This window comes from Hetaerina americana, unplaced genomic scaffold (genome assembly GCF_022747635.1).
Source record: "Hetaerina americana unplaced genomic scaffold, ioHetAmer1.1.p SCAF_53, whole genome shotgun sequence".
Lineage (NCBI taxonomy): Eukaryota > Metazoa > Arthropoda > Insecta > Odonata > Calopterygidae > Hetaerina > Hetaerina americana.
This window is the reverse complement of record NW_027287128.1, coordinates 1,178,566-1,204,482: the sequence shown is the minus strand read 5'-3', so window position 1 is coordinate 1,204,482 and position 25,917 is coordinate 1,178,566. Positions and strand designations below refer to the sequence as shown.

General features: G+C 46.4%; 1 protein-coding gene across 1 annotated transcript in view; it reads left to right on the top strand.

Moving 5' to 3' along the window:
• Positions 1–25,917, top strand: part of LOC139694715 (uncharacterized) — a 198,253-nt gene that overhangs the window by 155,677 nt on the left and 16,659 nt on the right. The window contains exons 5-7 of the mRNA XM_071593215.1: positions 7,694–8,311; positions 10,524–11,443; positions 23,115–23,451. Of these exons, the coding sequence (XP_071449316.1) occupies positions 7,694–8,311; positions 10,524–11,443; positions 23,115–23,451 (1,875 nt within the window). The remainder of the gene's footprint in view (positions 1–7,693; positions 8,312–10,523; positions 11,444–23,114; positions 23,452–25,917) is intronic.

The following is a 25,917-nucleotide window of genomic DNA, read 5'->3' as shown; positions in this document are numbered from 1 at the left end:
TATTTCAAGAGTTGGTCACTTGCGTTATCTCACTTTTAGTAATCATAATATCATTTAAACTATTATTCTCCAAATACTTTTCAAAGGATTGCTAGGGATATAGTTGAACTTTAAATTGAAGGATACTATGGCATTAAAAAAAGTCTAATATGTTCGTATTTGAAAATATGGAGAGGTAAAAACCGTTTCTTATAAAAGTTTCTCATTTGATGACCATTTTTCGCCTATTCCTTGCCATTGTACTAGAAGTTGTCTACCCCTCAGAATGCATTTTACGTCAAACAAAATGTGAGGTTTGCTCGGGATCGTGGCCAGATTTAAAGAGTATTCATGTATGCACTTCGGAATGGATTTCACCTCTGAATAAATTCAATTTGGTCAATGGCTATTTTAATTTAAAAGAACGAGATTGAATCCATGCCTAAACCTGATGGAAATATAACGTCAGTTGCACGAATGGGGCCGTTTGTTTTCCTGAGGGTGACACATTTTTGAAAAAACCACTGCTCCGCAGAATTTGCTCTCTTTTCCTTAATGCACGAATGTGCACGGGGAAAATGTATGGTTTGTGTGGTGATTGCAAGGGCATGTCGGTTAGGTATGCGATAGATGTTATTTCAATTCCCGAATAGATCGCACTGAGGGAAAAATCGTAAGCATTGGACCAAGTTTGCTCTCTCCTGATAACAGTTCTGCTTTCTCGATAGTTTCCCTGCACGTGAGGAAATCTTGTGGGTAGAAGTAGTCACGGCCTGTTTGTTTTTCCTCCGTCCTTCCTCCTCCGGGGGGAGAGAGAGATAAGAGACGCCCAGACGCTCTCGTCTCCCTCGGGGTTATGAACTTCTGATGCTAAGGCGTTAGTGACTCACGGAACGGTCTCCGTGAGCGCGTTAATATTTCGCACGTATACACACGTATTCACAGGCACTCAAATGTGTCACGATCACTCGTCTCACTTGACATACTAGCTGAAGGTTCCTTCTTGAGTGATGATATTATTTTATGAAATTGGATTTTTGCGCGCTCCGTGAAGTGCCAGTACCATCTTTTCCATGCTTCTCAGAACCGTTGTCATTTCAAAAGTTATTTATTCCTTTAATCCAGTTGAAAATGAACTAGCAGTAAAATGGTCTCTCCGACGCATCTAGTCCTGTGAATGCGTACAGATCGTCTTGGAATCACTGATCACTCGAGGTCAAACAACTCTACAAAATCCACGAGCTGCAAATGGACCTTATTCTGACGAATTGATGCGATTGAAGGCATTGCATTGATGCAGCTAGGTTGCTCGAAATATTTGTTGTTTGTAGGTTCTTTAAACTCTACAAACATCGTGTGTCCCTCAGAACAAGATAGAATTATGACGATTTTGGTTATTATATGAGAAGGACAAGTTTTTCAAATGCACGCACTAATTTTTACGTTTCCGAAAGCATACGTTTGAAATATGATTCAATTCTACCAGAGCGTCTCACGACACTGACGTAATCATCCATTAAAAATAGTGAAAACCGGTTTTTTTTTTGGCATTGCCGGCCGGAGCTTTCAAATTCTTTTCACTCTCGTTTAGAATTCAAACCGTGTCCCGTGCCTCTTTTGGTTTGCGTTATACCATCAATTTTGCTTATCTACCGCCCCCCTCTCCTCTCTTGATCATACTACTTTGCCATATAGGGGATGACTTTGATCGGCGACCCAAACGACTCCGCTTCTGACTCGATATTGTCACGACTCTCTTTCGTCGGCCCAACCTCTGTTTGCTAACTCTATTCTTGGTCCTTCGCACATGTCTCCCCGACATCCCACGGAAACGCCCCCCCTCCCCCTCCATCTCACGGTAGGGGTTGATGATGCTCGGCTCTTACTAAGTTTATCTCCCCGAGTCCCCGACGTGGGCGTTAAGACCTCTTCTTCCAGGCGGCTGCGAAAAAAACATATCGGCTCAGATCGGTTCGATCAGTGGGGGAAAGAACCGCCGCCGTACAATTTTAAGTGAAAAACTGAAATGGTGCAAATGACATATGCATATCCCCATCTCGCAAATGCAAATCCGTACATAATGTAGATATTTCGTGAATGTCATAACGATGACTTTTCGTGGTAATTTGGAGTCCGTGCGACCACTTCAGTCTCAAGGCCGGAGATCCATATAGGGGTTCGCGATAGTTTTTCTCCAGTGATTATTGTATATTTACGAAGGCTCGTCATGAGCACGGCCCGGCGTGCTTGCTCATGCACTCTGGTGCTCTGTAACTGAAACACTTTCCCCCCCGGTGCAGGGTGGGTAATGGCAATGGGCTGTTGGGTGCATTCATACCTTTTAAAATCCGTTGACCGTTTATTTCCCACCGACCGAAGTCGTTAACGCTTCAAAGAGGATCTCCGCTTTGAAGAGAGAGAGAGAAAGAGAGTGGGAGCAAGTAAGCCGGTTCATCCGGACGTTATCTCTTACATTCCGGACGAGTAAACCTCAATCCTCAATCGTCGTTTCCACAGGAATTTCGTTTATAGATTTCTTTATGTGGAGCACGGCGCTGATTGGAAAAGAGGAATAAGGCCTCCTCACCTTATTTATTTTTTTCAAATCGCCCGCCGCAATTTTTTTCCCTCGTAGGCTATAAAACCCCACGTCCGCTTCACGACCGCACTAAATACGGTACCAGGAAGATAAATACTTTTTATGTCATTCTTTGGCAATTAAGTGCCTTCGTTTGGGGAGGTTTTACGGTGAAACCGTCCTTGAGTGCTTGGCATCCGCTAACTAAGGAGATCGGTGCCTTCTCTCATCCTGTATGGAATCCTTGATAACTTTCGCCTCGAGACATGCCTTCGGACATCCTATTGTTTATTTATTTATGCTTATTAACTCCGCCGCTGAACTCGTTTTCTCCATGTTGTCTCCCGGGCTGTAATCTGAGATGCCATCAGGATTTTGGGGAGATTTGGATCGAACATAGTCGATCGCCAATTTAAGACGAGAAAAATGATGTATCTCATATTTTTTTTATGAAGGGTTGCTTCAATTTCTAGATGGTTATCGGTAATGAAGGAATCCCCTGCAGTCATGGAATACATTGACTCATCGGTGTCATATGATCAGATTAACGTGCGTGCAAGAAATTTGAGAGAGGATGTTGATTATGGACTGTAATTATGTAGGTACGCTTCAGTGAATCCCTCTGAATGTAATTATTTTATACCAGTAAACCAATTCCAAGGATTGAAAGAAAGTTTGCTTTATCGCCCTCATCTATGCTTGATTTTTTTATGCGATGTGCACCCATGAGACCTAAGATGAACTGTGTGGTTGATTCATAATCAGGGTAGAAATTTCATTGGTGAGTCCGCGGATGGGAGCCTCGTGAGAAGTATTGTAAGCGTAAAATTGGCATTACGTGAATAAAGAATGAGTCTCCATTAAAACATATTAATGGCATGAAACGATCAACATTAGCCATGTATCAGCTAAGATTTCTCATTTCTTTTTTGATCGTAGTGTAATCAGAGATAGGTCTTTAGCCAGTGTATCTTCGGAGTTCGGTCAGTACTCACTAAAGCAAACGGGATACATGATATGAATCTTTCCATTTTGTTTGTGGTGATAAAAATTCAAATATCGCGAGTACTTATCAAACAGAAAGTAACAGTGGATAGTTGCAGATGAAATCCGTCGTTTGTTCCCCAAAACTGAAAAAAACACTACCCTAGGAATCTCGGTCCCCACTCAGGGTGGAGCTTGTAAGAACGGCAGTCAAAATATACTCACGATCGTACGTGACGTGCAAACGCGACCTGTTTCGCTGAAGTTGAGATTGGACAGTTACCGACGCAGTTTCCCCACCAATCTACATATTTTCCAGCGCTTCTCCCCATTCGGACCCGTCGATGATCTCACACCCTGAGCGCCTCCCTCGTCAAGTAATTACCCAACCCCGCCTCTCCTTGAACGGAAGCCTCCCCCGACCCGATTGGTGGATCCCGTCGCCTAGGATTTAGAGGACACTTTTTAAAGATTTCCCCCACGTTCGTCCCAGACGATCCGGGAGGGGCAGAGGAAGTAAAAGTGACAGAGAAGGAACGGAGTTGCCCTGCCGTCTCCGCCCGCAAACAAACCCGCCGCACACCGTTTCCATTTCGTGGCCTCGGGAGAGCGCGCGGTGGAGGGAGAGAGGGAGAGACCGAAACGACCGAATATGGACACGGAGGCGAGGAAGCGAGGGGGAGGGCGCCCGCCCCAATCGCATCCCCCCGTTCTCCGGAGAGGAGATCGGGAAGTCGCCCCCACCCTCCCTCGTTCATTCTCTCCTCCCCAGCGTATTTCCCATTCCCTCTCTCCATCACCGAAAACAAAATCAGATTGTACGCAAGAATGCAGAAAGTGACGCAATTTAATGAGCGACGGGGGGTTCGCGAAAGCGTATATTTCAGTCCCGCGCGGTTGATGGCCGTCAAGGAGTCCGCGCGCGCGCGTACGGAGGAGTGGAGGAAAAATCATGGGCGAGAAGGAGCACAAATTAGATCCCATCTCCTCCTCCTCCTCGCCACGGGTGAAAGTATGGGGAGAAGTGGGGGGTGGCTCTTCTGGGAGGAGCGGGGGGAGGGTGGGTGCTCGTTGTGTGGGCTCGTTGTTGTTAAACTCCCGAGAGGTGGTCAGCAGTCAGTCGGTTGAGTCTGATCTGGGATGCCGCTCTACCCTACTCCTGTGCCCTGCCCGGTGGCCCGGCCGCGGGGCCTCCTGAGCCGGCAGTCCTTTTCCGAGATGGATCTCCACCGACAGCGACTGCCCTTCCGCGGAATGGACGTGGTCGTCGTGGAGAGGACGCGAGTCATCCCCTGGGAGTCCTACGAACAGGGCAATTGCTCCTTTCTTTTCTCTGGGACAACCTCGCGACTGCGTAGCGCGGGCCTCAATTCAAATCCACTACCCCCTGTCTTTTTTTTCCCTTTCCGTTCGGTTAAATCCTAGCTCATTTATTTATAATTTCCTTTTTGGATGGCTTTCCCACTCTCCCTGCGGAGAATTGTGTGCATACAGTGTCGTTAATTCCCGCTTAATATTCTCATATAGTTGGCAGCCCTTCGGGTGTGCCTTTTCCTTGACAGAGGGGGTTAGTGGTAGCGCATGCTGACGATGTCAACTTGTTTACAGAACCGAGTACACTTTTATCATTATCTGAGCGCGTGAGTTTTTGTGAGAAGAGGGGCTGAAAAATTTTGTGTTGTATTTCTCTTAGGTCAGCGATATCATTCCCTGATTCCGCGAGACTGACATGCATTCTTCTGATACGTCTTCCTATATACATATATTTTGTGTAATCTTCATTCTTAAACATAGCATAATATTATAAACGGAGTGGTCGTTATAAATGTGTTGGACGATTGCCCAATGAGGAGAGTTTTCTGAGACGCAAGATTCTCCACTTCCGCGAGCGGAATCATCTCAAATTGTCCTTCAAGTTCTCGTATCAGACGTGGACTTTTTTATTTTTGATTAAAATTAGTGAGAACTTATTAGCACGAGCAAAAATGTTTGCGCAAGTGTGTAATTACCTAGACTTAATTAAGTGACGTAGGTTCGTAAGTGCAATGTAAAATTTTATATCGAGTTAATTGCCCCGCGACTAAATTCACCTCTAACCTTCAGGTGATATTTGACGCGGTTCTTACTTCCGCATTTCCTTGCAGTGTTATTTAATTATTTTGATAATTTTTTGACTGCGTGCAGATTAGTGTAATAGACTTCGATATCTCAGATTTTCCTTGCCTATTTTTGGAAATATTAATTTTAGTTCAATTAATGTACTGCAATAGACGTTGGTTGATAGACGTGATTGTTTTTGTACTTAAAACTTAACTTGGCCGAATGAAATATGTACTTAAAATGTCCGTTTGGGCACACACTTGAGGGAAAATTCCACAGAAATCCATTCCACTCAACTTAGAAAGTCTTCCGCGAAAAAAGAAATAATAATTCTAGGATTATTTTCAGTTTTAACAGTCGTTTCTGAATTTCGGTATTGGTGAGGTTTTTAAATGGCCTTTTCATCTTTTTCCGGGTGGATAAAATCCGACTTTGATGTTAATTTGACAGATGTGTGGTGGAGACATCAACGTCTAATTTTGGCGTGGAGCTATATCGTGTTCCTCATTTACAATTGTTTTTCTCCGTCGATACTTGAAGAAAGTACCAGTCGCCTTCAATATTCAGATATCCATAACCACCGTTACGTGCGTTTTTAAGATTTCCAGCTCCCGATACGACCGTGCGTGGTGACTGCGAACAGCATCGTCTGACTGTGATTTTTACCCGTTTCCTTGCGTGCACTTTATCCTCCGTCCGGATCTCTTCCTCTGCTGATTGTGACACCGCGCGGGTCGAGGAATCGGTGATGCATTCACACACTTCGCTCTGCCTTTCACGCCCCCGCGCGAACGGTGGCCAGGATCCAATTTTCGGAAGCCCTCGCTGAGTAATTACTTTCCTCCAGGAAACGAGTCTTCATTATTCCCTTTCGCGTTTCCCACGGTGATAATTGCACTTTTTGTTGCTATTAATCGTCCCGTACAGTGGCATCGTCATGTATGGGCCGTCGCATCCTTCTTTTTTTTCTTCTTCGTCTCGTTTTCCACTTCACTCGTTTTTTTTTTTTTTATCTCCCCCGCCCCTGCCGCATTTGCCCCAACATGAATATTCATCCACTCATGGACTAAGTCTGTTGAATAAAAATGGCCGCATGTCACATGTCAAAGAAAATTAATTAAGCGGATTAAAATACCCACTTGTTATTGATTTATCATGCTTATTTTATTTCGGGTATGTATTCGTGTTTTGGAAATGATATACCCTCTCCTCTTGAATATCTAAAATCAAATAATTCAGCTTACCTCTCAGCTTTAAACCGAAGTTTGATTAATAATCTGCTGTTTTCTCGTGGCCTGTGGTCGTCTTGAGGAAGACTTCCTTTAGAACTATATGATGCTTTCAAGTATTACCTCACGAAGTTAAGGATGCATCGCTATTGAATATTCTCTGAACGAGCTTGCTTCCTATTTCAATGATAATAAGTTTCTCTAAAATATTAAACTCACAGTTTAGGTGCTTTTTAGCTCTAACTGCATATAATTAGAAAGTATCAATTACTCTTATTCATTTGCTTTTTAATTTCTTAAAATATTCACTTGTTCTCATTTTTGTATTGAAATAATTCAAATGGTTTCGATCTTATATGTCACCCATGTCTCCGTGGGGCGAAATACCTGTAAAGATGTATTTGCCTATTAAAGCGGCGGGCTAATGGAAGTCATTGGCGGCCAGTAAAATGTGGAAACAAAGTGATAGAATCTGGGTGACTGATTTTTGTCTTTGAGCGTTTACAGTGCTCAATTGCCACCTTATCTAAGGTAGCTCGAATGCTCACTGTACGATTACTCTCATCCGATTGCACCATTCCTTTGTTTTTATTTTAGAGAGTAAAATGTGATGTTGGAAGGGGACTAATGAAAAAATTATACTTTTGTTCAGATAATCAATGGCAACTGGGACCTGCCAGAGGATAATATTGCTTTCAATTTACTCTTATTATTAAATGTGAAAAGATATATCACCAGTCACCCTCCTGCCATTGGAAAATGTTTTTTGTATGGGCATTACCGCATAGGATTAACCGAGCGTTGTCTTTGGCCCCTTTTGCAGACGTTGCCCTGTGGAACAAGAGCATCTCTCAACGGTGGAGGCGACTGAGGCGGAGGTGCTCGTCCTTCTCGAGCGGTCACTCGCCCACCACGCAGCACCTCCTCGACTCTTCGCCCTCCTCCCTCGCCTCTGCCTCGCCGTCCTCCCCCGCGTCCCTCCCCCGTGGTAAGGACCCCTGCCCCACCCCGCCCCACCGGGATGAGGACTCCATCTCCACCACATCCACCTCGTCCGCCTCCCCCAGAAGCATCCTGCCCGAGAACATCCGGAACAAGTTCTCGCAGCTCCACCTGGGCCTGAGGAAGCGGAGAGCCCTGTCCGTGCACGAGGTGCCCTCCACCTTCTACGTGCCGTCGCCACTGCCCGCGGACCTCCGGGAGGACGAGGGCCCCTCGTCCCTCCCGCCGCAGATCCCGCCAGAGGCGAAGCCGCGCCGCCGTGGGGTGCTGAGCGCCCACGTGACGGGAGGGGGGGTCCTCGCCTACGGATCCCTGGACCGGAGGGGGTTCCGGCCCGGGGACGATGCGGACCGCCGGAGCACGGACAGCAACCGGTCCTCGAGCTCGGCCTCCTCGGCACTCTCCTCTTCTTCTTCGACGGCCGCGAGGACTCCTTCAGGTGAGGGACGGGCGAATCGGCGAACAGGCGATAAATCAAGCGTTGGCAATCGGTTCCGACGCGTTTTTTGTGCCCAGATGTGAGACGTGACGCTCGAGACACCCGTCGTGCCGATGGAGATGTGAGATGAAATATCGATGGCGCATTGAGATTTGAAGAAAAGGGCCTTTATCTTTGTACATTTGTTCCTTCGTAGTTCATATTCGCACCACTGTCCTGTAATGGTTTAAGGATTAGGTTTTAGGGCTGCCTAAAAATTATCATTTGGACTTCCACCTTAGCCATTGCGTGCCCATCCGCGGATATGCTGCGACTTCAAAATGAAGGACATAGTGGTAACTTCGTCTTGAGAGAAGTGTATGCACGTAAATCCTATTTCCAAAATAGTGTTTTTTCTAGAAACCAGGTAAGCGCAAAGTACTATCTCACTATTTTTTTCCCTGTAGATCTCATATAGGCTAAATAGGACACAGGTTACTATCCATGCTTCAAAATATTTATTAATTAAACCAAGTCGTAAAGTGCACATAAATACAATTTGCGCCAAGGGTTTTTAGAAGAATGATGAATAACTATTTAAAGGTTAGTCAAAGCCATTAGTTCATTATTCTGCGGTTCATTTGTACGAACAGTTGTAGTTAGCCATATGGTGCACTGTTGTGCATGCTGCTGAATGAGAGATCTAATTGGAAATATGAGATTTGCTTGAGCTCACAATAGGGTCAACCTCGAGTCAAGGAGATGGCAATCTTCAGTCAAAGCCCATCTTGAGCTTTTTGCATAAGGGGTACTTTCACTACCTTTAAATCACCTGTTGGTGGAATGTTACCAACAAAATATTTTCCTCCTATCATAGCGTTATGATACCGTTGCTCTGTTTCTCACTAATTTTTCTCATGCTCCTAATACTTTTCCTTCCGTTATCTCTAGTAACCTATTCAGAACGCTTACTGCAGATCGTTGTTTAGGTCGATTTTCACTGTATGTCTGCTCCTACCATATAATTTTCAAAATTGGTAGCTCCTTTACAAATAGGTCAGATCCCGTTGAGGCGCGATTCTTGCCATTGAATTGAAATTGTGAATGTCTTGGTATTAGACTCGCCAACGTTCCAGTCAAAACTCGGTTTTTGTCGTTCAATCCAAAGGGAAAATAATTTTAGGGAATTTTATAAAATAATTTTCCTATGGACTTCCATTTTCGGCGTTTTAATCGTTTTGAAGATTTATCGAGAAGTCGTCGTGGTTTGAGGAAAAAGTGAAATTCATATAAGGCCTCCAGCTTTTCTATGCCATCACCGGTCCTTCCGTCCGTCCATCATAAAAATTCCTACGCTCTTGTTAGGAACGAAATAGTGGATGGTGACTTTTATTCCCTTCAATCCATAATAACGTGAATTATGCGCTCGTTTTCCTTGTTTTCGTCATTAAAAAATCAGGTTATTTGGATTTCAGTCAATGTTATAGCATTTGAAATTATTACAGTTCCGCAAAATCAAGATACCCAAAAATAAAGAGCCGAAAGAAGGTAATTATCTGAAATTTATGTTCCATAAACGGAGAATGCTTCAAAGCTTGCAAAGCGTTGATAAGCGTTTTGTACAAGGAAATAGAAAGCTGTTATTTTGAAATTCATACAAACATCGTTGAGACCTATGATTATAATTTAAGTGGGTCTTGGATAACTCCGTGAACTCGCATTTGGACATGACGTCCATGAAGCAAATTAGAGGTTATTTGTAATTTATTACAACCTGTGAGTATCGCTTAGGCATCTCCTTATGTTTACAACTGTCTTATTTGCTGTATTTGCAGAATCCCATTAACCTAACAGCCTTTCCTCCATCAAAATGGCAACAATCACTTATGCCCCATCCTTAATTTACTCTCCGTCTATTACAAAATAATAAATCATTTTTTGGCTCGTTGACTATTGAAAGGAAATCATTAAGGAGTGTTTTCTCGCCATTGTGCAATTGAAACAACTTTTTTCAAAATTATGGCATCAGATGATTAAGGTAATTATGAAATATAGTGTATGACTTAATATCATAAAAATTTGGCAGTATTTCGAGGTGAAATTTGTGCTTTCAGGGTGACAGTAATTCTTGAACAGGATGTAATTAAGTTTCAATTCGAGAGAACTTTAATTCGCTTTGAAGTAGAGAGGTTTTCAGGAGCATGTGGTTTCTAACGCTCGTTTGCCGTTCCAGGGCGGCGCTTAGCTTCCGACCGCACCACCCTCCGAGGGAGCGAATCCTCGTCCACACTATGGGATGCAGGTTATTGCACGGAATCTGCCAGCGGAAGCTGCGCTGAAGAGGCGGAGACGGGCATTGGTGGGTTTCGAACCCGGCACCGAAGGTGGTCCCTCGCGGACTCTAACTATCAGCAACAGCAGCAGCAACAACAACAAATGCAACAACAGCCGCAGCAGCCGCCGCCGCCGCAGCCACTACCCCCGTCCTTCATCCTCACCCCGCAGCACGGTGGCGGGAGTTACCGTGGCTGCGGCCCCAGGGACTATCACCTGTCCGCCCGCTTGGGCGGAATCCCCGACTCGGGACCATCCTCCCTCCCCTACATGCCCCATCACTGCGCCGATGACGACGCCCTCGTCGAGGACTCTGTGGGCGAGCGCCGGGAGCAGCAGCTGCTAGCGCAGTGCCAACAGGTGCACGAGGAGCAGAGGAGGAAGGCGGCGCACCACCACCACCTCCTACGGGAGCGGGGCTATGGGAGTCTGCGGGAAGTGGAGGGCTCGTCGGCAGTCGCGGCTGCCGCGGCGGCGGCCAACGCCAAGGCGGCCGTCGCTAAGAAGATGGCGGCAGCGAGGGCCGCGGAAGATCAGAGGAGGGCGGGCGTCGCCGGGGGGGCATTGTCGGAAGGGGGTGGAGGCAGGAGGGCCTCGTCCCTGGTAAGGACGGGGCGGGCTGGGGATATGGCGCCCTCGGAGTCGGCACCGGAGGATGAGGACCAGGTCCGGGTGCCCGTGCACCGGAGGCCCCTGCTGCTCCCGAGGGTCAGTCTGGAGAGGAGCAACAGGGCCACGGTGGCAGGGACGATCAACGGGGAGCACCCAGCTTCGCCGAGACAGGAAGTGACGTCTACCGCGAAGAGGAGCGAGAACAAGGTAGCCATTCGTCTGTTTCTATGAAGGCCCGCTACTTCTCCCCCCTTCTTCACTCCCGGTGGAGGGTGGTTGGTGGGGAGTTGCACGCTCCCATCGTTACTCATTTTCCTCCCCCCACTCTTCTCTCACCCCTCTCCAGTCACTCGCAGTCCAATTCCCTTCATTTCAGCCGTCCCTTCTTCGCCTTCCCCTCCGTCATCAAACCCCTCGCCTCACGAGGCAAGATCCCTCGTGGCCTGACTGACGGGTTGTCTTTAAACGACGGGCACTGGGCAGTACAGGGGGGCGGGCGGGCGAATGAAGGGGGTAAGGGGGCGAGTGAGGGGAATCAAGAGGAAGAGAGGAAACATAACGTTTCGGTTGCTTGCTAATAAGGAGACCGGCTGTTGGAGTCCATGCGGGTTGCGCCGATTACAAAGACCTCGTTTAGTTGTTCGACTTCTATTGGAAGGCCCAATGGAGCCACTTCAATTGGAAGTGGACGAACTGTGGCCCGTGCATCATTCTAATATTATTCATATTTCATCCATTGTATCCTATTTATTTTGGAGCATGTTCATTGTTTATGTGAATAATGGCTGTTTTTATCCAAATTGATAGTACGTGTTATTAATCGCATTTTTGCAGTTGTTTTTCTGTAATAATGTTTATTTCAATGGTATAATTGGCGTCTTTAACGTTTATGGCGCACTTCAAGGCAATGAAGGTAATAGTAAAATATGTGCCTTTTGAATTCACGGTATTCAACTGGCGTAATTATGTAGTTTCGTCGTTTTCAATTTGGAAGCGGTGTAGAAGTTTGGAATGGAAGGAGAGCTTTTAAGGTTGGCCGCCTGCGTAGGCGAGCGAGTTGGAAGATTTCTAAAGAGCCAAGTTAGTTCCTCCTCCCTCACATTTGAAATGAGATGCAGTAAATGAAAGAGCATATTTTGAATTTCCATCTTTTGAAAGTATTAATCTACAATATAGTTTCATTGTCCTCCGTTGACTGCATTACTTTTAGTTAAAAATGAAATCAATAGTAATCAGGTCATTACGTGGGTATCTTCGGAAGGCACTTGCACAATACGTGCTTTCCTGGGAGATAAAATCTATCGTTTGAGGGCATTAATCTGTTGGCCGTTACGACTGGTTAATCTTTTGTTCTTGGCTGCACGTTTCACGCACATTATCAATTAACTCTCGGCGTTTTTTCTTTTTATCTAACACAAGTGTTGTTCTTAGTTTAGGTAGTGTAATCAGATGAAGCTATCTTAATGGGAATTGTTACTAAATGTGAGTTTAAAACATATGTGGGATTTAATCCTATTGTTTAATGAGTAAAATTCTCAATGAAGTGTTTTAATTAAATAACAATCAAATGAAGCATCGCAGTTTTTAATGAATGGAATTAGATGTTTTACTTGAAGGTGGTTTCGACGGATGTCTTCAAGGTACTGATAATATTTTTTTATAGTATTTATTCCGATTATCCTAATTGCCTGTCGTATGATGAAAGGCGATGTTGAAACATAGGCAACATGGGAGCAGAACAATACGTAACGATGCATTATCAAGCCCAGAACGACGGTCATATTCCAACCGTAAAATTAATGTCTTCCCTCCCTTCCTGAGCGTGAAATTAATTCCAATAGAAAAGGGCTTTCACAACTCGGAAATCCTCCGTCGACATAACAGGTTGTCCTCGGGTGCACATTTAATAAAAACTCCCGAAAACTGCGAAATCGAAATTATTACGTTATAATATTTCTTGGCGCTTTACGTCATTGCCCAGATTGAGCAATAAATTATTTAAAAAACACATCCGTTTTCGATCCTAGCCGCCCACTATTGGAGATAGGCCCCAGATATTACAAATTTTTCATTTTCACTCCCACGAGGTGAGGTTCGGTTGCGTTGCGGATTTTCATTCAATTCACCCATGGAATGAATGGTTTGGGGTCCCCTGTCGTGACATAAAGAACAGGTAACCTGTCTCTAGTTACACGGCTTGATGGTCAGGATCTTATCGGAAACCGCTCCTTTTGAGAGGGCCGTAAGAGAATTGTATAACAGTCCCTTTCATCCGACGGCCTTCACAAGCGACCGGCATTGGAGTGCCTTGGACCTAGAGGACCTCCTCTACCACCAAACAGACACACGCAAACCAAAACCGACCTTGCCACCCCTCCTCCCCCCTTCACCATCCCGGTCGACTCAATCTCCGATCCCCCTTCGCCGTGAGCCCATTCAATTGCGTCTCATTGTCAGCGTCCCTCAGCGTCTCCTACCGCAGCGGCGGCTCCCCTTGGGAAGAGCTTTCCCCCCTGGGACATCCCTCGGCCACGGGGGAGGAGGAACGGACAATTGTGTGAGAGCTAGTTCACATTCTCCCACGCATATCTCAAGACGCGAAGGAGAGAAGGATGTACGGTCGCCCAAGGAGCAAGCGTTAGCGGTGTTTGGTTTCAACCCCGGGGTTAGAAAAACTGCTGGATGGGAGGGCCCTACGAAGAACGCCCTTTCGCAGCTAACGGGTCGCATGGGGGGCGGGGAACGATGCACCGTCTCCCCGCTAGCTAAATGGTGAAGGAGAGAGGGGTGTGAGCTCCGGATACCTAACTATCTGGGCATCCCCGGGAAGGGGGAGGGGTTTCTGCTACCACGCCCCTGAGCCCAGTCGTCCACTGTGGAGTCCACACGCCGTGCTGCCCCGCTCTTCGCCTCGTCTGCATCTTCTGGACCAAGGCCCGTTCACGCCGCGCTCTCCTCCTCACGCCGGACCTACCTCCATCCCCCCACCCTGTCCCCCGTGGGAGTCCCCGAACCGCAGCTGCCCGGGGAGGGATTCACGACGCCCCCCCCCTTCCGCTGAAACCCAGTGCCCCTCTCCCCTCCCGTTTCGCGGCTTCAATCGGAAGCCACCTCTGGATCCCCCCCACCCGCCACACACACTCTTCCCTCCTGCCTCCAATCCCATCCCCATTGTGCACCCCCATCCCACCTCAAAACCCGCCCGAACTCGCCCCACCTTTTCAGGGGAATACTACGACTACTAATACTACAACTCCCCTCCCGTCTCTGTCACCCTTTCACCATTGAAGGCACTCATCGGGCCCATTGTCGCCGGGAGAGAGTTTGAAAGGAATTTTTTGGGGTCGACGGGGAGAGGGGAGGAGGAGGGGCGAACGGATCTTGCCCGGGGGAGAGGTTTGAGGTGGGCTGGTTGGGGATGTGAGAGAGAGATGGAGAGGATTGCTGGGAAGAAGGCTGTGTACATGAGAGAGAGGGAGAGGAAAGAGTTGGGCAGGGTGAGTAGGGAGGGGGGAGAGAGATATAAATGTATGCGCAGGATAGGGCCGTAGTTAGGGGGGCCCCACGACTCGTGAATAGGGATGGGAGTAGGGAATGCGAGATGGCTGGGTGGGATTTGAAATTCGAAATGAAAAAATAAATAAATGTAACCGTGTTGGATGAAAGGGGAGTGCGCCTGGTGGGGGGAGTGAAGGTTTTTCGAGGGAGAGCGTGGGGAGGAGGAGAATCTGTGGGGGTAAGGGAAGGGTGGTGGGTAGGGATGGATAGGAGGTGATATAATCCCGCGATTATAAGTATTAGGCATTGTAATGAGGCGAAGTTGCCGCGATACCGACATTACTGGCACAACAAGCCCTTATGACCGGCACAATGCATCTTATTAAATGACGCATGCGTTCGTGTGTGGCTGCGGGCGACACCCCATTTCGCGCCCCGCGGTGAGATGAAGCTCGGAGAGGTCGATTCAAATCAGATGGCGGCGGTGGTCCACCGCCTCCAACCCTTTATGTTCAACTACATGAGGGACACGAGGCTGCTTTTTGATTCAATGGCGACAGCCTTGAGTGTGAATAGTGAGATTCTTCCGAGTATTACTGAGAAGGGGAGTTAATCCTTTTGAAGTGTAAAATTTGACTTGACTCTTAGAAAGTAAATTGGGTATTATCGTGGGAGAAGACGTCTGTCTTTGCAACATAATTTAGTTCGAGTAATTATGTATCACAATATTTTATGCCAATGTTTTGTCATCTGAACTTCGTCATTATTAAATATCTCGTTTTTGATGGCAGAACGTTCGGATATTTGCATTACTTGGCTATAAATACGTTCAGAGAGTGCTTAAATGAGGTTACATCTTTTGGTATTATTCTACAATTTTTCTTATGAAATCGCCAAAGTTACTAAAAATACGAAGTTCCCATAAGCCAGGAGAAATCATGTCTTTAAATGTCAAATGATTATTCCGGTACAGTCGCGCTTTCTATGAAATGCACTATCGTACGTAAGTCAAACCGTGCTCAATTCCCGCGAGGAAAAGCTTCAAAAAGATAATTGCAGAAAAAAGAACAACATATTGCCTAAAGGTTTTCCTTTCAGTGTGCCGATATATACAATTCTCTTTGTGGTGTTTATACGTTAAAGCAGGTTTGGATAACAGCTGTGTTGCTTTATTTAAACGTGTTCCATTTTACCAGGATCTATTTGCATTAAAATTAGCAAATATATCGTACTACCATATCAGTTAGCTCATTTTTAGGCTGTCTTGCACAGTTTTTGGCCACTTTTCCTATCATTGGAAGACTTCGGATGAGATATGTCTATAAAAAGATATTTCCGTAGCACCTGAGCTAAACATTCGTGTATTATGCTTTGATTGGAGCAATACCAAGTTAAGCCTAAACAGTGGGACGATTTTCGACCCAAACGTAAAAAGAATTCCAATTAGGTCTTGTGACTCTTCAATTTTTATCTCAGATATAACTGGAAATTTCTTTGCTTTATAAAAAATATCATATGATAAATGCATATTGTAACCACTCACTTTATAAATGATAAGTATTATTGATCAATTATCACATTTATCCAATTTAAAATAATTATTTTCTCAGATTTTTGGTTCGGATTATTGGTAATACTGGCTGCTTATCCGCATAGGATAGGTGTCTTTAAGGCTGCCCATAACTTTCAACATATAACCTCCGCCCCGCAAAAAAGGGATATCAGTCAAAGAAAGGCTTTGTTTTGGATGTATTCAATTGGGAATGAATAGTTTTGGAAATTTTGAGTGTAAGATCGCTGCTCCTAATTTGACATTCATCTCGAAAGCAAGCCCCTTTAATCTAGACACCCATCCTCCATGACCCAATTCACGAGGATCTAAATTGGAGGTCCTTTATTTTCGAATTTTTTTGAACTGACATCGGCAAAAAATCAATTCCTTTTATTTCCAGAGCATTGTCTCTTAAGAGGCGGGGGAAATAAATTACGAGGAAAAAAATCCGCGAGGGTTATCTAAACTACAGTATGCAAAGGCGGACGTGTTGGTGAAACCAAAGGGGTTGGCGTATTTTCAGATTTTACTTTTTATGGATCCAGCATGCCTCGGCAGATTTCGTGCCTCTCTCCATGAATCTCCTCAGTGATCGCTGGAGAGGGCTTCGTATGAAGAGGGAGAGGAGGACTCGACCGGCTAAAAAGAGACAGGGAGAGAGAGAGAGAGCTGGGGGTGGGTGAAATCCTTTATATACGGGAGAAATACATGGGGCGGATGTGACGGGGTGGGAAGAAGGGACTGAGGGGACAGAATAACATTGAGCGACGCACCTCTTCCATTTCCCCGGAGTAGGCGGTTAAAAATTCTTCAGAGATAACTTGCAAAATTTGAAAACACATGTATGCGACGGAGAATCTCCCCAACCTGATCGAGTGATTCGCGGAGTAGTGGAGCCTGTTTAAACCAGGGCGAAAGGAAGAACAGTTGAAATATTTTCAAGAACTTAATTTACTAAATATTGCTCATTAGATTAAAGTGTTCAAAAATTCCCCCCATCTAATTGGATCGAATACTTATTCTGTGTAATAAAGAGATATTCTGATCAGTGATATGAATATGGTTTTTGAAAGGAAAAGAAAACTACCGCCGAAAAACAGTAGTCATAATTTGAAGGTATTTTTCTAAACACGTGATGAATGGAAATAGTTGTGGGCTCCTTAAAGGTGACAGTGGTCAGACCAACACTCCCAACTACATTTACACTCTCGAGTTTTATATAATTACATGTTAATTAATTTGGTCAGCGTTATTTAACTCTTTTCTTGTCAAAATAAAATTTCACTCTGTAAAACTATCATCATAATACGTGCTTGAGTTTCTTTCCAAGTTTCGCTCCCTCTGATATGAAATTTCTCTCAATTATTACGGTTCGCTCTTTTTGGTCAACGTACATCTCGGCGGATACTGGCGCAGAGATGAAGTAATTTCCCGAAAAAAATATAACTTTTAAAGTACCTCGCCGTGTGAGAGGGTCGGGTGAACATATTAATTAAATTCATGACCACACGACTGATCATGTCGTAACTGCTCCGCTTCTCCATCCTCCTCGCCCCCCCCTTCCCCTGCATCCTCCCATTGGTCGGGGGCGATAAAGGGGGTCAGAAAAAAGAGATTTTTTTCATCGGCTTTTCCACTTTTCCTCGTGTTTCAAGCCCGCGAACAACGTCGCCGCGGATAAATGGCTGGTGAATAGGAGGGTAGGTGGGCAGAAGGAGAGGATGGCAGGCGGTGCACCCCTGAATGGAAAGCCTCGACTTCTCCCCGGTATTACTCGCAATAAACCGCTTGAGCGGGCGTGTTATAATCCTTTTTCCCGTGAAAGGGACGGGATAAGGTGTGCTGCGGAGTCGCTTCCCGGCGGGGTTGCTGGGGGATTGGGACGGGAGGGCGGTCCAGGGAAGGGGTCCACCCTTAGCTTTCCCTCTACCCCCCTCACCGCACGCCCAACTCGACTGCTATCGTCTCTTTTCATCGCATGCGCCGCCGCCGTGTGCGACACCGGGTTCCTCCGATTTCTTTTCAGTCCTCTCTCACTCCCGTTCCAATTTATTTTATTTTTTTCCGCAACTCCCCCCGAATGAATCTTTTTTTCGCCCTTTACAGGCGACCCGAGCCTTACTTCTTTCCTTACTTTTTATTTTCACGGTTGATTGAGACAAAGTTTGTTGAACGTGATAGTTATTGGGGCTGGTCGCTTCGGGAGCGAGGAGAGACGAGTTGGTGTTGGGCTTTGCGCGTGTGTTGTGTGGCGAGTGAACGTCGAGGGTGAGGGCTTTATGAGTTTGGGTGACGATGGAGGAGATGGCGTGGAGAGAGGGGATGAGAAGGGGGAATAGGGTGCGGTTCGGGGATCATGAGGATTGGGAAAGGTATCACGAACATGATTGCCAACTGTATCAGATGAAATTGGACACGTTCTAATGTTTTCTTTGACATTATTGCTATCAAAGATTTTGGTTAAATGAGAAGTTGTGTTTAGAAAAACACGTGACTGAAATTTATCTAGTAATATCATGTATATTTAATTTCTTAAAACTCTAAATTAAAGGATTAATGATTGTTCATCAAAACAATTACGGCCGGCATTACTTTGGAGACAAGAAAAAATATTATAAATATATCACTTAAAAGTATCTACATATTTATGGAAATATAATGATAATGTATATCATGATGCATCATGTTTCCAATGTCCGGATCATTAACTATTTGATTTTTTTAGGGGCCAACCTATGGATCCATTTCCTTTAGTTTCGGATCTCCTTAAACATTGCATTACTATAGTAATTGTAATTTCAGGGGTGGGGTTTTCATGATGAAATTTATCAAACTGACTTAAGAGTTGATAACTATGCTTAATGGTTGGTGGATCCATAAAAAAATGTAAAGGTTACTTCAGAGCCAAATATTTACAGGTATATAATGCGGAGTATGTCTCTCACTTTCAAATAGTTCCATTTTGTGGCTATCACGAGTGACATGGCGGAAACTGTTGATACAGAAGCTGGTGTAAAGTACAACTCTTTGTCATAAATAACACCGGTTAAACGAAAAGTTGTTTGGTACTTATCCCTCTCACTAAGTCTCTCACTCATTTTTTTCCGAAACATTGAGAAAACTCATCTTACTTCCAGCTTCCGTAAGTCACGTTTTGAGGTTCCCCAACCCACATGGATATAAGATCTATATTTTTCCCTTTTGTCATGTTAGCAAGCGTGTGAGAGGACCTCTCCCCTACCGTTCGGGTGGTAGAGGTTCGGAAGCGATGACTGCGTGTCCTGAAAGGGAAGCTGTAGAATTAAGAGAGGGGTTTGGGGGTGTTTTTCTGGGGTTGGCGGAAGAGCCACTCTTTCAGAATAGCGGGGAGGACGTGAATGGGGAGGGAAGCGAAGAAGCCTTACGACCACCACCCCCGATTTCCTCTCTATTGGACCAGGAATTGACTGGTTGGCGGAGACGGGCGGTCCAGGCGGAAAGAAAGACCGTGGCAGAGAGGGAGAAGAGCGGCGGCACACACAGGGTACTTCCGTGAGGGGAGGGCATGGGTGAGCTTGGACGGGCGGGAATGGTCCGGAAAAAGGATGACATATGCTATAGGGAATGCGAGTGAAGGGAGGAGGGGAAGGCCCGATTGAGTGGATGTACGGTCATTTTGAGTGGAGAATTTAAAGCGTCGGGAGAGGCGTGGAGTGAACCGAAAGAGGGAAGTGTGTGAGTGTGGGGTAAGGGGTTAGAGGAGGAAGCTAGAGAGAGAGAGCGAGCGGAGTCAAGGGTTATAGAAGGTATAGAGTGGTGGGATGAAGTGCCGAGGAGACGGGAAAAGTGGGTTTCGGAGGGGAAGGGGATGGACATTTCTGGAGGGGGTGGACGGAAAAGGAGGGATGCGACGACGAGAAGGCGTCGGAGGACGAGACAACCGAGCGGGCGAGGGACAATTCGTCGAGTGAGAGCAGCGATGAGATAATGCGCGGTGGGACGGTTTACGCGACCGAAATTCGGGTCCGTCAACTGCCCTGTCGCCGGGACGTTGGGAGGAGAGAGGGGCACTCGGTCTGGAGAAGGGTTGAATGATGCCTTGTAACTAAATCGCTGTTCATCACACTTAACCACTTAAGGTCCCCAACTTCCCTCCTCGACCCTCCCTCGTGGAGACGTAGAGGGAGTGGCATCAAGGAGCTGCAAAAAATAAATCACAAGGGAATTGAAGGCTGGGAGGTGGGTGGACGGATAGGAAAACCTTGACGTTGGACATTCAACGGACCTGGCGAAAGAACGCAAGGGGGTTCTGAGAAATTATGTTGACAGAGAGAGAATCAAATTCGCAATACTCCCGCTTGACGACGGCTCTCGCCGAATGGCATTCATTCGTTTCTCTGAACGGAATCTACCTGGGTCGGTCCGCAGTATTGGTATGAAAAATATGCTCCAAGTGCGATGGACAATATTAGGCGCGCATGTGCATGCGGGCGATTCGTCTGCGGAACGGAAGAACTGATGATTATTTTTCATCCGAATTCCCCCACCACCTCATCAGGTGTGTGCGAGATTGCGCGTCATCCTTTTCAGGCATTGACAACGGAGTGGAGAGGTGGAGACTGAGAGTGAAGGAACGTGAAAGTGGAATGGGAGAAGAGTTGAGGGAGAGAGTGTGAGAGGAAGGCGAATGGGAGCAAGAAAGGGGAAAGAGAGAGACCGTCCGAGTGGGAGGGGCGGAGGCGGGCAAGCAGGGGGATGGGTCTGGGGAATGAGGGGTGGATGCCCGCGTTTCCCAGCGTTGGGAGGGCGGACGGGAGGGAGATAGACTCTGCGCCTGGAAGTGAAAAGGGCTGAAAGCGCGCGTGTCGCACTTGAGGTTTGGACGAAACGCGAGGGGAGGAGAAGTGAGGGGACGTCACGGTGTGCGATCCTCGAAAGAAGAAAAAAAAATAGATGTTGCTTCCATACGATCGATCAGGTAGCAGGTCTTCTGTCCCTCGCGCGCGACTCTCCTTCATCTGTCGGGCCTTCCGTGAAAGCACACCGAATTTGCATTCCCCACGCGAGCACTTTGCTGCCCCCAGATCCAGGCGCAATTCTGGGGAACGAGCGCGACAGCATCAGTCCTCAGGAGAGCGCTCGTCTTTTTTTTCGTGTAATTATTTATGCTTTCAGAGCAGGGAGGCATGAGGGGAGAGATGGTGTTTCGATGCCATCGTCCCTAAGTGCCAGTGCCTTTTCACGGTTTCACCCCGAAGCACTCCCTCTGACCCCCACCACCTCCTCGCTTGCCGTTTCTCCGCACTTCCGCACAAAGTAACATTCGCGTACATGCCCGCGCACTCTCCCTGGCCATTTCTCTCGAGCGCCGCGAGTGTTTATACTATATTTCCCGAAAGCCGACAACGCGGAGGGAGCATCACCACCGTGTTGATATTAGTCGGTGGGGCTAGGGCAAACGCACGCACGGACGACAACACAAACACCCACACACACACACACTTCCGCCGGAGCGGAGCAAAAGCCGTGACTGTCTCGTGAACCGGCATCCGGTTGAATGTTAATTGAGCGCCATTGAAAGTAAACCTCCGCCTCCGGAGAGTTCGACCCCGCCAAGGACGTTTCTTCCCACAGTGCGAGCGAGATCCCGCGGTGATTCATGCCCGCCCAGCCGTCTTCGCGGGAGGAGAGGAAAAGAACGTTGCATAAATTCACTCGCTCGCATACATACGTGCACGCATGCACACACACACACGCACGCTCGCTCACGCTCAAGACGCATGGGTGCATTGATTATATTTTTCGAGTCGCGGCAATGCCGAGTGCCCTCGAGGAGGAAAAGTGGGCATCGGTCCCACTTGGCGTCGGTGAAATCGTGGCTCCTTGCGCGTGGGAATGAAGTGGTCTTTCCTGAATTAGAAGGTGGCACGCTAAGCCGGATCCTTTTCTTTATAAACTGCTCAAACGATAGCCGAGCGGAGAATGGCGTGGAATAAATATCCATCTGGTCGGTTGAAGGGTGCATTTTCATTGGATTATCTCGTGTCATTTAAGAAAGTCTCACGAATAAACAGTATTCGTGTGGTCGACTTCCGTGAATGGATCACTGTTAAAATTGCTTCGGAATAGCATGGTGTCTGGTAAGAAATTGTGATTCGGCGATCCGAAATACGTGCGTATTTTTTTTATTTCCCGTCAGCTCTGGCATTACCGCTTCTCTCTGTGGTTCCGCTTTAAATATCAACGTAGGTAAGGGACTTGATCATGAATTCAATTTTAATTTTACCGGACTGATGGCCTCTGTCCCAAACAGTACCATGAATGAAAAATCAAGCAACTTGATAATTTTTGTGATTGACTATAATGATTATTAACCCGGCCAGTAAGAACCCTCTTTTCTAGAATTGGTAATAGTGCGACTGTGAATGAATGTAATGAGTGCTGATATATTTGCATTTTTTCTATGGGCTTAAAAAAATGTCATATATTAAGGAGTCCTAGTTTTTAATTTTGGCTTTTAATAACATATTTTGGATTCCCTTGCATCAAATTAAGTCTCATTTTGTGTGCAAAATATGTTTTGAAATACATTAGTGTATGTTTATTCAAAAATATTTATTGATCAATATTAAAAACCTGATGATAGTGATTTCCAGTTCATAATATTTTATCTCTTCAATGCTAGATGTGTCACAGGTTATTTAATGATTCAGAAGTCTCATTTTCTTTTTTTCAAAGAAAACGCGCAAAGAACCTCTATACTCTTGTCTTACTGAGCTTTCTTCCTTAATTGTACCAAAGTGAAATCATTCCCTCCGCTAACCGTGGCGTACTTTGATTTTCCCTTAGGCGTCGACTCCTCCCAAATACCCTTCGAAGGAAGCGCTGAGCAGCAGCAAGACGAAGCCCGTGACGGCGGACGAGGAGGAGGACGAGGGCCACGGGGAGGAAGCCCATGAGGACGAGGAGGACGAAGAGAGCAAGTTCTGCACCCTTCCGAGGCATCTTAAGGGCGGATCGGCAGCATTCAACATCGTATCTGTGTCCTTCGTCAAGGGACCCGGCAACAAGGGACTAGGATTCAGCATTGTCGGCGGGAGGGATTCGCCCCGCGGCATGATGGGGATCTACATAAAGACTGTGTTCCCCAACGGCCAGGCTGCAGACAGCGGACGGGTCAAGGAAGGTGAGTTTCTCTTTCTCTGATGTCCCAAACGATGACATACATGTATGCAAAAGAATGGAGACCTTATTTATTGGTGGCTCTAGTCGTTATATAGTCCTCTCGAAGTAATCACCTGTACGATATGTTTTCCAATAAAAATAAATTAGTTACATTTTCATGATTTCGTGTACAAACAATTTGGAGGTTTTGGCCTGTTTTTTCATTGATATTTTCCGGAGTCGGAGTTAATCGTTGCAGTTTCGTGGAAAATTGACTCGCATTCAATAAATTACGATAGTGGGGGCGTTTAGCATTTAAGTGAATACTAAAGTTATTTTTTTACGTAACATGCGACCGGTGTATTAAAATTCATAATTTTATAGCTATAGGATAACGAATTAATCAATGTTCAAAGTGGTTTTGGGCATGATATGCAAACTTTCTTATTAGATATTGAAACATTGTTTTATCTGTCATAGTTAATAATACATTGTACATGTACTCGTGTTCGGAAAATGCTGAAATCAAGTGTCAAAATCATTCGCATTGACCGAGATATGAGTCCTGATCCCTAGATTCGGGGTTCGAGTCCCGGACTAGGCGAATAATTTTGATACTTTGATATTTCTGCATTATGATGCGTATTAGCGGATGACTCCGTTAAAATTTACGTATGGCACAGTTCTTTGATTTCGTATTAGGAAGGTTTTTGTTTATTTTCCTAGAAAACATTCCTCGGAAACGCGATCTCCAATCAATTAAGTTTCGTCTTCAATTTTGGATAGGAGATACACCTTTGCGCAAGTATGTATCACGGTGGAAACATGCTGGATGCTCGCGTGTCGCACCCTCTCCGATTTTTTTTAAGATTTCGAAAGAAAGTTAGCCAATATTCTAACTCTGTCAAACATATAATATTATTACTGAAATGCGTCGCATATCTCTGCTCTTGCTCTGGTTTGTTTTGAAGTAAGCATTTAACGAGAATAGCTTGTTTGCCCATTTAAGGTTTTCAGCTTAACGTATCACCATCCAAAACTTTCAAAAATTCAGTACATTATTCACAACGCTTAATAAGTTCTTTATTACAAACTGATACCTTCGGTTGGTTATGATCACTTTCCGAACTTCGTCCACGTTTCATACCCTTTCACCACCCAACTCCGCATCGTGGCCGGCTTTGATTGCGGCCCATTGTATTACGACGGGCGTGCGCCGCTGACAAACAAAAACCAAACAAAAGAGTGACGACGGATCACGCGAGAGCGTGGTGGAGCGGGGCGACCCGAAATTTCAGAACCCTTACCCCACCCTCCGTGAGAAGTTAATTCGATTAGCCTCCGCCCAGAAGTCTATTCAACTTTTTGTGCTCGTCGGGATTTCCCAGAACACGCACACGGCACTGAGCGGCGGAACATTGTACTTCCTAACCTCCCTCCCCCTTCCCCCCCCCACACACGAACCCCCTCGACCCCACGACTCGTTCAAGGCTCAGTCGGAGGGAAATGTGTCACGTCGGGAAACGTGATGAAAATTGATGATGGCCACGCCATGGCTGGAAAAAAAGGAAGGGGTGTCCCGCCCTCTTGACTCCCCGCCGTTAACCTCTACCTCGTCACTCTCGCTCATTTTTGCCCGTCCGTCTCTCGCGGGAACTCCCGATCAGACCCTCCGCGTTACGTCCCTGGACAGGGAGAGGCCCGACGAAGGTCTCCTGATAGGGTGGGGGTTCGACTGGGGCCAGCACGCGACCCAAGTTGAGATGCCTGTCTTCCGAACCACGACGGTCCTCCGCCGACCTTCCTCCCCTCTTTCACCGTATTTTCAACCTCCTTCTCCCACGGCCTCAACCCTTTTTTCGCGAAACCTTCCTCATACTCCGCATTTGGCGCGTGGCATTCTTTTTTTTTTCGTACTCGCGAAGAGTTGAGGTGATGTGGAATGGAGGATGAGGGGAAGAGTGCGCAAGCAAGCAAACACACGCACCGTGCAGAGGCGGCAGACGGCCATTGTCGCCTTCTCTCGCGCTAGACCGGGGGAAGGAGGGGGGGGGGGAGCGGCGGGCTAAGGGGTGGTACCTCCCGCGGAGGGGAGGAGGAAACTTCCTTCCGCCGCGTCTGTCCTTCCATCCCCTTTAAAACGGTGGTCATCCTTCGCGGGGGGTGGAGGGTCACGAGGGTTGTGGGGCTGAGTGAAGCGCCGCTTCCTGGAACCTCCGACTTTATAGTCGGTTCGTATCTCCCTCCTCTCTCTCGCTCCCTCTAAACCCCTCTCTTATATATATATACACAAAATAAATATGGACGTGCACTTCGGGGGTGTAAAGAAGTGGAAAAAGGTCATCGATCATATCGTAGAAAAAACAACGTCAAGTTGTTATCCTCCCGATTAACTTGGAATATTTCGCTGGATTACAACAATGCTCGTCTCCTCTCCCTGGCTCCCCTTAACCGCTATTCGTGTCCCACCAGTCTCTCCCTCTCTCAT